This window comes from Curcuma longa, chromosome 17 (assembly GCF_044706935.1).
Source record: "Curcuma longa cultivar G26 ecotype Majalengka, Jawa Barat chromosome 17, ITB_CL_G26_1.1, whole genome shotgun sequence".
Classification (NCBI taxonomy): Eukaryota; Viridiplantae; Streptophyta; class Magnoliopsida; order Zingiberales; family Zingiberaceae; genus Curcuma; species Curcuma longa.
Genome location: NC_133877.1, coordinates 4,466,359 through 4,484,179, shown reverse-complemented (window position 1 = coordinate 4,484,179; position 17,821 = coordinate 4,466,359). Strand labels below are relative to the sequence as shown.

The following is a 17,821-nucleotide window of genomic DNA, read 5'->3' as shown; positions in this document are numbered from 1 at the left end:
ATGAGCAAGACCTGCAACATAAGTAATGGTGATTGGCCTAAGGCAATCTCTCTACCTGTTCACTTGTCGGAAGATCAAATTTGACTTAAAGACCAAGAGAAGCTTGCTATGAGAGCAAGTGTTGGATGAAAGAACAGGAACAAGAAAAGAAAAAAGCTGAACTCTAATTGAATGATCTGAGTAGTCTTTGCATAATGCAAACAACTGAACAAGTTCAAAGCAGAATTCTTAAAAGCTGCCAAAAAAGGAAAAATGCACAGGAGACTAGCAACAAACACTGAGCGAACGTACAAGAATGAATCAAAACATGAGACAGAAACAAAGCAACCTTAAGAATAGAAATTTCTACCTGTGTCTAAAAACAAAATAAACACCCAATTTAGCTTGAAAGAAAACAGACAAGATTGGACGACGAAGCCAGAAAATTTAGATATTGTTGGATTACCACGAACTAACAAAGCAATATTGGAAGAGCAAAGCACTATTGAATAAGCTAAAAAAGGTAACCTTCAATCTAATTAAGGAGTCAGTCAGAAAGCAAGCAAGAAGGGGAAAGACCTTATGAGTCGTCCGGCAAGACCTTAGCTCGCTTCTTCGCAGAGAAGCCCTTCAGGAAGGCATCCAGAATCCTGCGCTGTGAGTCGAGGATGAGTTCTGTGCGCTTCATCTCCATCTCCATTCTCACCTTCTCCATCTCCCTCGCCATCTCCAGCTTCCTCTGCTCCATCCTCAGGAAACCCGTCGCCCAGCATCCTCACCGCCGCGACCATATCGCTGACGGCGGTCTGTTCCGTTTCCACCCGCCTTCGTTTCTTCTCCAGGCTCCGTCGCATCTCCTCCGTCGCGGGCTGCCGGCCGCTGCCGCCTCCGTAACCCTTGAAGAATCGGGTCGTAGGGTTAGGGCTCATGATGTAATTCGAGGCGGACCTGTCCTCGGCCCTAGAGATCTTAGATCGCACCGCCTTCGGGATCGAGAAGGTGAGTTCGCCGATCCCTCCCCGGCCGTTGGCCATCTGGAGGTGCGCGGCGCGGCTGTTGCCCCATACGCCGGATCCGCGGCGCGCGTCGAAGTCGTCGTCGTCGTCGTTGTTATTGTCTTCGTCTAGCTCCTCCTCCTCCTCGTCGTCGTCGGAAGGGGGTGGGGGCGCGGCAATAGAAGGAAAGGCGAAGGGGCGGCGGGGACCGCTTCCGCCTCCGTGTTCCATGGCGTCCATCATGGGGAAGTACACCCAGGAGGAGACCGGGGCGAGGGAAGGATCGAGGCGGAGGGACTTCTGCATCTCGCTGCGGTAGCGCTTGCGGAGCTTCTCGACCTTGTGGCGGCACTGGACAGCAGTCTTGGGCGGGGAGAGGCCGCAGGGGCAGCGTCGGGCGACGTCGTCGGCGACCTCCTCCCAGTGGGGGGCGCGGAGGTTGCCTCGACGGAGGGCGTACCACTTGTCGCGATAGGCGTCGATGAGGGCGAGGGTTTCCTCGTGGTTCCAGATGGGGGCAGCGAGGCGGCGGGAGGCGGAGGGTGCGGAGGGGGGAGGCTGAGGAGGGAGGGAAGCCGGGCGGTGGGGAGGGGAGGGGGATCTATCGGAGGAGGGGGAAAGGGAGGGGGATCCAGGTTCGGTGGGGGATGAAGGAGGATGGCTCTGGGAGGAGTTGGGAGCGGCTGCCATCACGGATGAGGAGGAGGAGGAGGAGGAGGAGGAGGAGGAGGCGGTGGTGGTGGTGGTGGGGAAGGCAAGGGGGCGTGATAATGAAACGGTCTGGCTTTGTTTGGTAGTGAGTCGGGGCACCGCCCGGGGATGGGCGGCTTAGGATGCGGCCCGCACGCAAGCGGAGTGGGCGTACCGCTTCCGATGAGAGAAAGCGGAGATGATCGATCCTCGGTGATTTGATTAACTGGGGGCGGCTGAGACTGGGAGGGGGCGGGTGGGGAGGTGGGCCGCCTCCACCGGGGCACGGGCGGTGCGCTGACCGGGGCTGCGGGGGCGGTGGGGCTGACTCGGCCCTCGGCCTCGGCCTTGGGTGGAGCTGTTTGGGCTCAACGGTGATTGCGGAAGACAACAACAACAACCACAGCACAGCATTGACGATTCCATATTTACAGTTGAGCCCTTCCTTTTCTCATTATTTATACCGTCACCTAAATTGGAAAAAGAAAAAGGAAATAAAATTCATACATCTACTAAATGCAATAAGTCTTATGACTTTGTTCTTTTTAATCTATTCCATAAAAAAATTAAAACATTGACTACTAATAAAGAATCCTTTATGCTTTTGAATTTATCCGATGAACGAATCAAAAGTATACTAGTTGGACGATATAATTAGGGGTGTAAACGAGCCAAATTGCTCATGAGCTATTCAAGTCTCGATTCGAAAAAAAATTCATTTGAATTCGTTCGATTAAGTTAACGAGCCGAGCTCAAGCATGATTTTGAGCTCGAAAATATTATCGAGTCAAGCTCGAGTTTAACAGTAATTGGTTCGTGAGCTCGTGAACATGTTCGTTTAAAGGCTCACAAACGTGTTTGTTAAGAGACTCACGAATATATATATATTACATGAATTATAAATATTATATATTAACGAGCCAAGCTCGAACTAAACTCATTTAACTTTTAAATTAGTTATTTTCGAACTGAGCTCGAACTAAACTCGTTTAACTTTAAACGAACCTTTTTCGAATCAAGCTCGAGCTGTTCGCGAACTATTTAATTTCATTACGAGCCAAGCTCGAGCTTAAGAATTAAAGCTCGAATCGAACTCGAGCCGAACTCGAGCTTAAGAAAAATGAACCAAGCTCGAGCTCAAGCCTCTTACTGTTTGGCTCGGCTCGATTTGATTACACCCCTAGATATAGTCCAATTCTTCCGAGATAAATTTCTCGAAACATTTTGGGTATTCTATAAGCCGTCAAATTGCTTGCGAGAAATTGCATATGGAAACTCAGACAATAATAGGAGATGAATGGAAAGGATGAAGCTACAAATGGTTAACATAGTTCACTTTGTTACATCACATAGCATCAATCTTGATGCACATTGCAAGGTGATGAGCACTCCACAACTATGTATCAGGGCTATACAAGAAAGGAAACTACCCCCAATCCAGATCAAAAGTAATTCTCAGATATTGGATTCTCTAAGGGTACTGAAAAATTATAAGGAAAAATATACGACTTTAAGAGAAAGATTAGTTAACGCCAAAGGGGAATTAGTGCTATAGTGTTCTATACTTGATCCTCTCTTACTTGTTACTGGCTTCCTGTCCACTCTCTGTTGTTGAAGCATTGTGGTTCCTTTGCCCTCTCCTTGGATGGTACAACAGTTCAGCTTCGGCATAGTCTGCATTGGAAGGCAAATCCAGAAGCAAGTCACCCTCAGAGTAATTAGCAATGGATTGAGTTGGGGTGAGCATGGATCTCCTTTCCGAAAGAGAAGGCAAAGTTGTTCTTGAGGTAAGGCAAGTCCCGTCGTGGTCGGTAAGATCATTTATGCTTGCAGTTCCTTTGAAAATTGGGGTTGATTCTGGCTGGCATGATGAGCATTTAGAAGGAGGATCCATGACCATAGACTTGCACAATCTCTTGGGGCTTCTGAGAAAGGTTTTGTGATCTGCAATTCACAGCAAAACAACAAATTCATGGCTTCATTCATGAAACTGATTCAGATTTGAATGTGGAAAACCTCTCTAAGAGTTATGGTGTGTTGGAAGGCGAGTTGCGCTTAAGAGAACAAATTTACAAATTCTGAAATCCCAACACCCATAATTATGAGGTTCATGAAGTAAAAAAAATTCCTATGCGAGTGTCAGAAAGGATTCTCATCTATACTATAATTTGAGACATAAGATTAAAGTCAAACCTAGATTGTGTTGGTTTTGCTTCTCATTATCTCTTTTCAGGGATGTGAAATTGGAAAAATCAGGTATAGTTTGCCTGTTTGGATTTCCATTTCCTCTGACCACCTTTGCAGATGCATCCTACAACAAATGAGGTGATCCTTTTCAAGACAAACTAAATATTTTCGGCGACTTTGTACTCCAAAAGTCCAAAACTACTGCTTTGGATAACCACTGTTTTACCTCGAGTAATACAAGACTCTTCGATACCCTGCATTCTTCGACACTCACTCCTGATAAAGAGAGGTCATAAACTCCTTCGCGAAGCAGTCGCTGGAGGCAAGATAATGTATCCAAGAATTGAGGACAGGTAAACATGCTTTTTAGGCTGGTAAATCATGAACGTAAGAGAATTAGAGAGCAACTGTTACCTTACTAGAAGAATGAGCTATAAAAATGCAACAAACCTTTCAGGAGGTTCGGCAGTGTCTACAGCTGGTAGATATTTCATCAATGATTGCTGTTCCTCGTATGTAAAGCATTTCATGAAACCCTCAAAGTTGATGAAAGACTACCAAAGTAAACTTGTCAAATCAAACAACTTCTCGTAAACTATGTTAGTAAACACTGTTTAGCCAACAAAAGAACATGAAAGCACTACTCACAACTAAATCTGCAGAACCCAATACAGAGCTTCTGTCTTGCAGTATCTTTAACTTCTCGTCCGAAATTTTCTCACTGCTAATGACAAAGTGTGGAGGTCGAATCATTCAATATAACTTTGCAACCATTAAAATTCTAGTGAGCATCACTAGGACATGAATACATACTCTTGGGACGCGTGAAATTACCTTTTGGCATTCTCATAATGCATTTGAGCTGTTGGTTTTATCGTGCCGATACAAGAATTCATAGAAGTTATTCCTTTTCGTTCAGTGTTTATGTACAAGGGTACTGAACCTGAATAACCATTATTAGTAATGTATGATTTGTCTATAGTAAATGAGCTTGCTTCTGATTCCTCTTCTACAAATTTTGGACTTGGATGCTTGATGAGTACGCCTCCATACCCAATCTCTGAACACCCAAATGGATTTTCACTTTCATAAAGCAGATCGTCTTCTGACATTCTGGACAGATTAGAAGCCTGCTCTTCATACAATATGGAATGCAGGTCCTTTGTGAGCTTTTCAACAGGAGAAGGCTTTCGGCAGGAGATAAATATCTTTTTCTTTGATGGCTCTAGTGAATCCCATGCATTAGACTGCAGTGATCCTGCAGAAAAAATGAAACAGTATGTCATTGATTGTCTAGTTCGAATTTCAAAGCATTCCCATGTAAGACTCACATTTCAGTGTCCAAATACTATCCATCATAGATTAATAGGAAGAACATGAACAGCTGAAACTAATAAAATAAATAAAAGTACTATTAATGTTAAGCTCAGAGATCATGACATACTCAACTCTGATAGCCCTGGACTTTATATGGTTCCTCCATCCAACGAAACTTGAGCCATATATAAATTTACTCTTAAGGGTTCTATCATTCATTCCTCTATAAAAATAGTATCAAGGCCAGAAGTCCTAATATTCTTTAGCTTTCAGACTGAGAGTCTTAACTATTACAAGAGATTCGGTAAGTTAATTATGATTGGGCAATGTTAATAAGACCCACAAAATTACATCCAAAAGTTTCAAACTGGCACTGTTTGCCTAATACTAGTTAGACTAACTCTGATGTCTCTCTTCCAGTAACAAAAACCAGCATCCAATAAGACTTACAGATAACCACCTTAGTTGTCCCCACACAGGTGTGCATGGCATGAGAATGTAATGGAGCAAAACATGATTAACCATATGAACAAGGGAAAGATGTATAGCCAAGAAGATATCAGCCTGTCCATTGGTAATACTACTAAGAATACATAGCTTGCTCTCATGAATTCAACAATCTCTTTTATGCCACTATTTAATTTCACATGGTGCTTCTTGCTAAGAAACCAAAAGAATTTATATTTTATTACCAAGAAAAAGAAAGTTATCTTGTTATTGCACAAACTAGTGAGAACGATTGATTTTATACTTTACCATAAAACTCATTGACAAATGCAAGAAAGATATCCAGATGATTATTGGAAAAATGCTAGTAACACATTCATAAAGATGCAATTAACAGACCAAATATGACACAGATGCACACAGAAAGACAGTTTAACTGTTAGCATGTATGTCAATTTTACAAGAAAATTATAGCATACAAATAGTGACCATCTTAGCCAAATCCACTTACGATCTTAAGATCATCTACCTTAAGGTGTAGTGAGCAACATTTTAGGATTGCTTCCAGATTAGATTACTAGACAAAAGGAGAAATTTGTTATAAGACTTCTCAGTTTTATAAAATAGAATATCTCAAGGTCAGTACAGTGAGATCATTCGTAGCATAGTATCTATCAGCTATACATGTCCTCCTGAGAAATGAAATAAGTGAGAGAGAAATTGAAAATGTAATTCAGTTGCTAACAACTGAGGTTTTCCTACATTTGGTAGTCAGAGGATCAAAATGACCAGATGATAACCTGTTATATCACTTGCTTCGATGGTGTCAAAATGAACACAACTTTCTGAACCAGATATTTCAGATTCAGAACTGCATTGATTGCTTTTATCTCCCTTAGCAACCTTGCAAAAGTTCTGGTCACAATACTGCATTTCAAATTCACTTTCCAACATATCATTTTGATGATTTCTCTTTTGCAACTTCTGTTCTTTGGGCTTGAAGGATATTTTGATTTTTGGAACATTTAACTCAACTGAATTGAAAGGCTCACGAGCATGCAGTGGTGTATAGTTTGTCAGCGAACCCTTAGTTCTCCACCGGGAACCACATGCATTGCATAGAACTGGCTTTTCAGGTGGTCCATTTCGCCATAGAGGGGTACCTATTAAAAGTAAGCTTCTTTCTTAGAAACACACGTTTAGCTTGCATTTATCGAGATCGCAGTGACACCAACAAGTGAGCATTCTAGCCTTTCAAATTAGCAACAGTTAAAATAAGGACTGACCAAATTGGAAAGCTTGCATAAAAAAAGATGATCGACTCGCTAAACCATGTTAACTATTCAGCTTACCATGAAAACAAGAGAAACTGAAGTAGGACCTTGAGAACTACTTAGCCTCCAAAAATCACTAGAAAGTAGCAAGTACTTAGGTATACATCCCACACAACTTATTCTTAACTTCTAGTATGAGCGTGATCTTTATCATATCATTGAAATCCAAATGCCAATTTCTGTTGTCTATTTTTGAATAATTTTTATAATCAATGAAATAACTTCCATAATTTCATTATATTTGTGAATAAAAGTGGTACAATGTGATCATCAGACAAGAAGAATCATTGAATGGCAAAGTTAAACAAACAGCCACATGGGTGATGCCATGTATTGATAACAGATGATCGTTTGAGTCTTCAAATTGAGCGCCTTAATAGCAGATGTTCACTATGCAAAAATAAAAAAACATATAGGGAGAACCAAATAATGAACTGCATAGAGCACCCTAATAGCAGATGTTCATTACGCAAAAAGAAAAACCATATAGGGACAACCAAATAATGAAATGCATAAAGCACCCTAATAGCAGATGCTCACTATGCAAAAAGAAAAATCATATAGGGAGAACCAAATAATGAAATGCATTTTCAAATTGAAATAAGACAATTCATAATATCATACTAAATTTGTTTACAAACAAGGACAATAGTTTTGTCCAGCACCAGATATAATGAATGGCAAGATAACAATTAGTAAATATTGCCTATCTGAATGAATTATTTACCAAGAAAAAAGGTATTGAAAGAGATACTGCAAAGGATACGCATTACATATTCTACTAGTGAATATGTAATATAACACAAAGCTACAAAGCCACCTACTCTCACACAAGGTCAGCATATGAATCTTTCCCCTCATTACTGCATAAATTGAAGTTAGTATTAATGGAAAATATTAGAACTAAGATGAATTTGTTGATGGTTGATGACATTAATGGAGATGTTAATCATGTAACTCATGTTGCATTATGAGCTAACTATATTTTAAATGCCTATCAGCAAGAACCTAGTTGAATGGGCCAAACTTAAATCAATCTAATGAATCTGCCACAACTAGTCGGTCATTATTTACTTCATTTGGAGCAAGTAGCAAGAATGTTGCCAATGGTAAAGTATATGGCCTTATCAAATATAAAAAGTTCTCTGGTAGTTCCAAACTCCCAATCAAGATGCAGGTAAACTACTCCAAACAAGTGTTATGCCTTCCTGATAGTGGACTACCGATAGAGGGGTAAGAAACATAAACCATTTATCAATTAAAAATCCAGTATTAATCACAAATTTCTCCAAAAAATGATTCTCACAGAAAAACACTCCTGTATTGTAGTCCTTTATCCTGAGGGCAATTGTTAACAGAGATCTTGAGATGCTTGTAATGAGTATTCTGGAGCGACAACAAACCTTCACAGGTTATTTTACAGCAATTATAGAGGCAAGACTGTATATAATAAATTCAACCTTTTCCCACAAATAATTAACCAAAGAACAGGCCAAGTGTAGAAAAATGAAAACCAAACAGCCAATATTTCATCGTGCCTTAATCACGATAAAAATCTGAAACATAATCAGAAAACTGTTCTTGAGCAAATTATTCTAAACCAGTTCGCACCATAAAAATGAAACAGAACAGGAGCTACAGACGAATCAGATTAGCAAGACAAAGATCCAGACATCTCCAAAACAAGGATAAGAGCTCACTTGTAACTCCACAATGGCGGCAAGGTCCTTGCTTTTTCATTTGTAGAACTCCTTCCTTTTCCCCTTTTAATCCCAATATAAATCAGCACAAAATCATACGAAAAGTAACAGAAAAACAAAAAAAAATTTTTTATGTGAGAATTTGTCCTAAAATTAGAAGAGTTCCATGTTATCCCCCGGCAGCAGCAATCCAATACCACTTAGTCCTTAAAAACTCAAAACACAGCCACACCAAACAGCACCCCCTTTTAATAACATGTAGCCCACCGTTCCTTCTATCCAGTCCCAAAAAATCTAAGAGAGGGAGTAAGACAACACAGAGAAGAAGTGAGAGGACGACGAAGGAGGTAGAACTGTGGGAGACGGAAATTTACAGGGTGAAGTGCGTTTCTAGGTTGGAATCTGTACAATCCAATGGAGACGAGTCCATTGGCAATCAAGTTAAATGGTAAAGAGGAAAGCAAAAGGAGAGGAGATGAATTGGAAACAAAAGGCCTTCTTTTCTTTTCTTTTTTAAATAATTTTTAAAACTTTTTATGCCTTTTCCCTTTTTTTAATTTTTTTCTTCAATACTTCATCTCTCTATTTCTTTTTAGTTCTTTAATCAATATGACTTTCCACAATGATAAATAGATGGATAAATCTAGATATTATCTCATAGTTTATGTTCCTGGGTCATTGACTCATTACTTGTTTTATTGTGATTATTTAAGGATTATTTATTAAAAAAAATGATAATCCCAGCTAACCCTGGGGTGATCGGTTCGGTCCCATGAAAATTTTCTACCGGCCACCAGGGTAAATCAGGAAGTGCACGCAGCGGCCAACCTAGACGTCCAACATCCTTTAGTTGCGTTCCCCATTTGGAGGAAATAGTTGGGGATCAAACCACAAGTGCCTGGGAGACAATTGAATGTCCTACCGCGGCACCATTACCCCAGGGATCAAATTAACTCCACGTAGCTAACAATTCTTATATTATATTCATTTCGTCCCTAACTTATGAAAGAAGACTTCCCCATAATGAGAACTCGACCCAAGCATCTCTCAGCTATTTATATATCTATGTAAAGACTGGGTGGTCATCCATGTTATCAAGAAATTTAAGAACTTTTAAACATCAAAATTAGCATTTTTATTGAATATTATTTAAAAATAATAAATAGAGATGGTTTTTCTATATATAAAAACTAATGATATGGAAGTGTGACATTAATAGAGTTGAAAATCAATTATTGTCATTATTTTAATTTATTACAATAATAATGTTCATATCCTTTATGGTGAAACTAACTAGCAAACCTAACTTTCTTTTTCCCTCACATCCTAACAAGCAAACACACCTACCTAATTTATTTAATAATTAAGCAATGAAAGGGGGGAAAACAAACATGTGGATTAAGTCATTCTTATTAGTTTTATGAGCTATCAAATATAATTAGACATGAATCAACTAGTGTAATTCTTATTTATAATTTCCATTATAAATAAAATTTTAACCAACCACCATCAGGGCTATTCTAAATCCATGTCAATTCTATCAAGGTCTACAATCCGGCACAAGAGGAGAATTATCAAAAAGCATCAAAGAGAGACAGACGAATCGGAGAAGAATAGCAATGGGTAGTAGTGGTTAGGAGTTTGACGACTAACATAGCGATCAAGGAAGCATCGAAGACACAGTGGTCATCTCTTTGCACAATCGATATCGAGATTAGGGCATTATCATGCATCCAAACTTCCCTAGCATCTTGCCCAGCAACAATGAGATTATTTGAAGGACTTAATATTGGCCTGTCTACTGGAGAATAACTAATTATTGGGAGAAAACGATTCCAGAAAAACATGGACACGAAAGACAACTTACTATCTCAAAATGAATAACACTGAGAAAAAATAATAAAAACAGGCATTAACATAACACAAATTTGAGCACGAGCAATCACAAAGGAAACAGCTGAATCAATGTGTTTTGTGGCTTCCGGGACTAGAAATGTTAACTGAGAGAGAGGGTGCTAGTTATCGAGTAAGAAGGCTGTAGGAAGGTAAATCCTCGACTCGGCAGACATCTTCTAGTAGCAGCTCATGCTCCAGCTGACGACGTGTTGATTTCATGACCATCTGGGAAAGCCGGGAAAAAAATTTAGCCTCAAATGAATACAAATCCATAGATAGGATCGAATGAAAATGATAGCGAACAGCACATAACATACATTGAAATCCATGTAGGAGGCCCGCATGGCGAGCCATTGCTGATCCATCAATTTGAAAGCTATGCAGTATAGTATATCAAAGGCCCGGTCATTCTCTGCGATGCACAATTGTTTTCAAGTAGATATTTCCAAAGGCTCTAAATAGACTCTTGAAATTGAATTCCAATATTGGCACGCCACTATTTTCATTGATCTAAAACTAAAATTTGACGATGCACCGTACTTGTTAAGCATGAAGCCAGTACACAGCCTATGTCCCTACACTATGAAATCCACCCGGATTCGTGCATCATGAAGCTAAGGCTTAACCTAAATTAAACTACAATATTCATACAAAGTTACAAACCATCATAAAACTAGCAACCTAGATAATAAATCATAGCCAATGGATCAACTGCTTCCAGAATTTTCTTTTCCCAAGAACATGAACATTATCAAACATCATCATCAAGCTGTGTTAGTCCTGATCATTTGGGCACAACTACAAATGGTTCTAACAAATAATCTTAAGCAAGCTCCCTGATGAGCATTGACCAAAACTAAAAGATGTAAAACTATAGGTAGTTAGCATTTTAGTCAGTCTCGTGCTCGTTAGACATTTAGACTGCAGCACCAACATGGATATAGATGCCTATGTAACTTCCTATGCTGACTAGCAATTCACCGCTGTATGAAATTAAAGTGGCTTACTAACGAGTCAGAAGCAACTAATTTGAGTAACTGGATATGGACAAAGCAAATAAGCAAGACTATTTGTTTAAAAACTTACCAGAAAGTAGCTTCAGAAAAACAACTCCAGCAAGTGACCTTGGTTTCACTGCAGGATATCACTGTAACTTATAAGCGATACACCTTTGTGATATGTTGAAAACAGTCAAGATGCAGGAAATTTTATTGGTTTTAATACCTTACAAACATTTATATTAAACTAAATGGTTCCTAAAAAAACAGTATAACAGAGTTTTAGATAAAGAACAAACCAACTTGAAGATCAAGCATCTGTATAAGCATGAATGTTATATTTACACCAGCAACCGCAAAGGGGTATTCCCAAATCGCTCTGTTACCTTCCTGCTTTCTAAGAAGATCGTTGAATGATTTCTGCAGAGATTTAAAGGACTTCATATTACAGCTAGCAGGTTTAAACAGTAGGGTTGACAACGATGGCTAAGGATAATCATAATCAATTATCACCAATGTAAAATAACTTGGTACGGTCAAGCTTTAATCCCATTTTTCCATATGATTTATAAGATTGAGATTCTAAGGGATCTGCCTCCCCGTTTTGGTTGATGAATTTATAGATAAATAAGTTCTTATCAACCTTGCCACACAAGATAGGTGAATTTATAGAGTTAGACCATTTATGAGCAAAATGTGTATAAAAACCTTCTACGCACATAGAAAATGACAAGGTTGAGAACAATTTTGAAGAGTTATCAAAATTTTGGTGATCGACTAGAGACAGTATTGGTTGAGCACTTTAAAAGAAACTTGGTTTACGAACTATTCCAATTTGGCCAGCAAGAATTAGGCAATGTTTTCTTCCTTGTGGCTCTTGCATTATAGTTTCATCCAATCACATAATAACAGGGGGTGCTTCAAGTTAAATACTTCTCTTTCACTGCCTTTTAATACAACCAGAATTGCTTGATTGCACAAGATGAATGAAATATCATCTTCCCTCGTATTTCAAAAAATTGAATACCAAAGATCAATAGCCTTCTTGTGCAGCATCATTTTAAGTAGCATTTGGTTTTGGACCCATGTAACTATCCAAGTGAAGATCTTCTCCTAAGCAATTTAGCTAACCATTTTGTTCGAAATTGGGTATCCATTTCTTAGGGACAATGTGCCATCAGGACAGGTGAAAAAGGTAATTCTGCCATGAACAGAAAAAAGTAAATCCTTCCGGTGACTGGCTTTCATGAAGACAAAAAGGACAGAAGTGGGAGGCTAGTTTGCATATAGTTTCAGATAAATCCCACATTTGGCATGATGATTGATATAAGGGTGTTATATCTATGTAAAGAGATGATCAGGAAGTGAAATAAAGTCTACAAGAGAAATTTCAATCATATCAATGTTAATATACAATACACAGCGAGAAATCAAAAATATAATTTACCTTATCATGGACCAATAATAATGAATATTCTTTATGCAATAAAAGTCAACTAATTCAGAAAGACAAGAGTAAAAACAACTTACAGGATAATTCCTGGCAAAGAAAAACAGGTTTTCCAAGGATATGAAACCACCACCCCTGCAACACAACAGAAAGGGCAATTACTGGTTTATGCCTACAATTGGAAGGTAAAATATCTCAACAAAGATTCCACTGAAAAGTTTAAAGAACCACCAATACCTAAAATCTGTAGAAGGATCCTTTCCTTGCCATCCCATTTCCTTCCACTGTTCGGATATTATATCACGAAGTTCAACTTCAGGATAAGCAGCGTACCAGAGGGCCCTCAAGGCTTCCTAGGCAAAATTTAGTGACCAAAATAAGATCATGAACAAATGCTTCAAAATCAAAGGTGTCTTGGTCGAACTACAAGATAGAAGCAAGGATCAGACTACCAAATGTTTTTATTAACCCTCTTAAGTTTAATGTTTACTATTATATCTTGACTTGTTCTTCTGATACATACTGTATCATAAAATTATACCAAACAAAAAGTATAGATACAGAGTGAACCATAAGGATTCCTTCAGAAAAATTCCAGCAAGATGAAATTATAATAATTAATAGATTAATAGGCATTGCATGAAAAACATTTATCAAAGCTATAATATTAGAAACCAGAAGAGAAGAGCTGCTATAAGACTACTACCTGGTGTTCTTGTTTGGATCCATCATAGGTAATGTCAATCCGGTTTTGTAATCTGTGCAAACATTCCTCCTGCAAACATATGAAATCATGAAATATTTTCTTCTCACGTTTTCAATGACTAACAGTAAAAAGAAAATGTATGATATTGATTGTGAAAATAGATATTCTCAAATATTTTGTTTCTTAATTAATTTGTTCTATGAGAGGAAAATCATTCTACAAAAACTAGTTTCACAGTATCAGAGCCTTGCGCCTCATTAGCATAGCACAGTCTCAAGTGATATCAGAGACTTCAACAATAAATAGTCAAACCAGTCCATATCACTCAACTGAACTTGATGAGTTTATTTCAAAGAAGGGAATAGTCATGCAAGATGTTCGAGATGATCCTGGTTTTGTTCACAATGTGGCTAGTTTCCACATCTCTGTAAGCTTCTATTCAGTTTAATTAATCCTGAGCAAACTATTGCTTACTCATCTTGTTTTCAAAAGAAAAAAGAAAGAAAGAATGTTGCAGGTGATATCAATCAGGCATGATCAGTTTATTTAACAAGGGAATAGTCATGCAAGATGTTCTTTTAAATAACAGTTTGACATAAATTCAATAAAAATATAATAAATATTTGTAAGATCTCACCTGTGAGGGTGTTAGGTCAAATGACAAACGAACATCATTTTCTCTTCTTTGGGCACAAACACATGAAAAGCCTCTTCCAATCCAGGCGGTAGATCCTGTGATAATCTCTACAAATCACAGATAATTACAAATGAAACATAAACTTCATCTTGAAAGAATTGTGATAATGCATATTATTCGAATAGGTACACGTATATGATCAATTCTCTCTGCTGATTGAGAAAATAAGCATGAATCTTGAAAAGATTGCAATGTGTGGAAGCAGAAACAAGATAAGAGAAAAGAATACAAAAACAAGCACAAGGCATATGAAAAGGATTTATAGGTTATTACACAATTGACTTAAATGTAGATGTGAACCCAACTAGTTGATCCAAAACTGTGAAATTTCAAGGATCTTTTTCTACATGTCTATTCAAGGAACAGCTATGGTGAACTGTCTACCTAGTTATGTAATCATATAATGCCTAAATTTTGTTGGTTTTGTGAAGGATTTCAACTAAAATCATTCCAGATTTTGTTCAATCGCACATCTAGTAGTAGACGATATATATAGGGGTTTATAAAGAATCTTCTTCACTTACTTTTGCACAAGGTAGACGTGTGTATAGGTGTGAATTGACTTGAGTAACCATACTACACAAGCAAACGTGGAGCTCAGATGTTATATCTCCTAAGAAAAATAATCAAACATTACGAAGTGATAAAATCTTGTTTGGAATCGAATTGGGCTAGTGTCATAACAAGCCCAGCTCGTGTAGGGCGTGACATCGGGTTGGGCCTAGGTACAAACATGTCGCTTTTTGCACTTGACGGATCATACTGAGTCTACTGATTGCTTGGTTTACTTGTTTTATTTATTTCTATTTTAATTTGAAATGTTAAATTGTTGAGTAATATTATATTTAATAGAGTTGGAATGAAGTTTTCTACCTATTAAGCTATGGAACCAATCATTCCTTGGAATGGGTCATTCCATCTCCAGTTGTCCCTCCAAACATTGGAAAAAAATCATAGCAGGAATAAACCATACTCATGCCATTGCATTCCATCCTACTGAACACACAGTTATACCAAAGGTCATTCTTGTTTATTTTAACTTCAACAAAGTTCAGATACTAGATTCGTAAACCTAAGCACAATCGTGTTACAAAATCTATTACAATTACCTAAGGAGCAAACTTAAATTAGAAAAGGTAGAAGTCATAACTAACCCCTGATTTCTTACCTCATCAATAATAAGACGTGAACCAAATCACAAGCCTATTCATGTTTGGTTCACAGAAAGACAGTAAATATCTTCCTTCTAAAGGTCCAACCACCAAAGGAAAAAGGTATTACCAATAAGAAAGATATCTTGCTCCAAGAAGTTCTGCTTCAAAACTTGTTATCTTTTATGAAGATCATTTTAAGGTATAGTTTGAAGCTTAGGATCCATGCTTGTTTCAACATGTCATAGATTAGACATCTCTGAGGTGTCTTCATCCTGTATGCAGAAAACCTACTCCAGCAGGTTACAACTTTTTTTTATCCCTAGTGTTTTACAGTGAACTGAAAAAAGATGCTTTCGATGCAATGAAAAATAGTTCTTGTCGGTCAAGCTAAAACACCAGTACACTTTCATTATCGCAGATACAATAAGTTTATTATCTATCCGTATTCAACAACTTTCACTGCAGTTTTGTGGTCTTGTGTTCTTCACCTATTCAAAGCACTAAAAAAACAGTATTGATAGTATTTCAGCATCATCTTACTTACCATGGGATGGTCTAATATTACGTGCACCAGAGTAAGCTCGTCATGATATGCAGATACAATAACTAATTTGGAACATCATTAACAGACTTCGGTAGAAAATCTAAAGAGGACAAATTGAAGATTATCATGGAATCTTTTCGGTAAAAAAATGATTATGGACGAAGAAAAATACTAAATTGTGAAGTAAAAATTTTTGGATCGACATCATCTTTACCAGTCAAACATCATAAACGATGCTTCGAAAGTTAATTACTTAATGCCACCGATAACAGTATCAGACTACTTGAAACCGAACTCTAATATTCACTTGAAAGCGAGGGAGAAAACATTATTTCATCAGACGAGAAAAGAAAGGGGCAATAAATAGGAGCTGCACATACCAGGTGTCGAGTGGTAAACGCTCCCTCGATCCGGTGCCTGAGATATTCTCCTCACCTCTAAAAAAGACCCGCCACTCTCATCCATCTCCCCTCTCGCTCAGGTACCTCAGCCCACCCAAATGTTCCGCACCAGCTCCATAAAATCCTCCGAAGAAACAAAACCCGCCTTTCTCACAAACCAAGTCCCATACACGACCTTACCAATTCATCAACTCAAAACCCCTCTCAGAAACCATACCAATGCAGCAAACCGAGCTCTCCCCAGCTCAAAACCGAAAAAAGACAACAATCCTTCCGCTAGTGCCAGGAAGAAAAAAAAAAACACGAAGAGCCACAGTCGATCTGGAGAAATGGGAAATTGGAACGACTAGTCGCGGACTGATTGTCGACCGCAGCGGGAACAGAACGGCTGCCGACGAAGAGAAATCCAAATGGAAGGCGCACCGCAGAGGCTCGTGAGATAATCGAAGGAGATACAATCCAAGCGCGAAGTTGTGGAAATCCGCACCTCTCCTTCCCTTCGCCCCTTCTCCGGCCTCCACCTCGCTATCTCCTTTCTCTCTCTCTCTCTCTCTCTCTCTCGCCGTCGTCTTCTCCGCGGCCGCTTTCGCTCTCTCGAGATACAGCTTTCTTATTCTCCTTTCTCTCTCAACTTTGTTGCCAAATATCCTCGCTCCAGCCTCGCATAATTTAATTAATTAACTTAATTCGACTCTTTCAATTCAAATACTGCGACTGCGTCCACGGCGAGATCGACAACAGTCAATTAATTTGGCAGCTTGCCTCTAAATCTCATTTAATTTTGCGTTAATTCCCTTCTAAACAATAATTAATCAGCAGTAATAATAATGTGAGTTTTTTAAAAAAGAATTTTAAATTTTAGTTAATTCTTTTTACCGACCCTTATTGCCGACGACGTCGATGCCTGAGGGACCCAGCGTCGGGCACATTGAACTTGATCTGTTCCGCTTTTAGGTGTCCTTTTGCGTCAACTTTTCCCACGTGTCGCCCAAAAGTGTGTTAATTAATAATTATGGTCTCAGGGATTAGATTGAGAGAAAATAAAAATTACGAGACCGAAATGAACTTTCAGTTATTAAATAAGGGAAAAATTTTAAAAGACATACTATTTTTTTTTCGATTAAATTTAGTTAAAATTATTATAATAGCTATTACAACAATTTTGAAATGATTTTAATTAAACTAAAGTAATTTTGATAAATTTAAATAATTTGATAGATAATTTTTAATATAAAAAGCTCCATATGTAATATTATTACCAAATTAAATTAATTTATTAACGTGTCGAACTTGCTGTAAAAAACATTAAAATAAGAATATTTTTAT

The 17,821-nt window shown here is 38.3% G+C and overlaps 2 protein-coding genes and 1 pseudogene across 3 annotated transcripts; all 3 read right to left on the bottom strand.

The window, feature by feature from the left end:
* Nucleotides 1–356: 356 nt before the first annotated feature.
* On the bottom strand, nucleotides 357–2,059 carry LOC141811608 (uncharacterized; annotated as a pseudogene).
* A 932-nt stretch (nucleotides 2,060–2,991) lies between these two features.
* On the bottom strand, nucleotides 2,992–9,045 carry LOC141848739 (GATA transcription factor 26-like). The gene is made up of 8 exons (XM_074736792.1): nucleotides 8,650–9,045; nucleotides 6,416–6,778; nucleotides 4,686–5,109; nucleotides 4,500–4,572; nucleotides 4,302–4,405; nucleotides 4,078–4,222; nucleotides 3,858–3,975; nucleotides 2,992–3,608 (listed from the first exon to the last, which is right to left on the bottom strand). Exons 1-8 carry the CDS (start codon nucleotides 8,687–8,689, stop codon nucleotides 3,241–3,243), a joined length of 1,635 nt encoding a protein of 544 aa, XP_074592893.1. The 5' UTR covers nucleotides 8,690–9,045; the 3' UTR covers nucleotides 2,992–3,240.
* A 1,387-nt stretch (nucleotides 9,046–10,432) lies between these two features.
* On the bottom strand, nucleotides 10,433–17,074 carry LOC141848463 (uncharacterized). Of its 2 annotated transcripts, none has more exons than XM_074736496.1 (9): nucleotides 16,475–17,074; nucleotides 14,337–14,431; nucleotides 13,700–13,768; nucleotides 13,231–13,346; nucleotides 13,074–13,128; nucleotides 11,843–11,963; nucleotides 11,632–11,679; nucleotides 10,863–10,957; nucleotides 10,433–10,770 (listed from the first exon to the last, which is right to left on the bottom strand). In XM_074736496.1, exons 1-9 carry the CDS (start codon nucleotides 16,557–16,559, stop codon nucleotides 10,669–10,671), a joined length of 786 nt encoding a protein of 261 aa, XP_074592597.1. In that variant the 5' UTR covers nucleotides 16,560–17,074; the 3' UTR covers nucleotides 10,433–10,668. The 2 variants fall into 2 exon arrangements, with proteins under 2 accessions (XP_074592597.1, XP_074592596.1); XM_074736495.1 differs by having other exon boundaries at nucleotides 14,337–14,443; nucleotides 16,475–17,073.
* Between the last annotated feature and the right edge of the window lie 747 nt (nucleotides 17,075–17,821).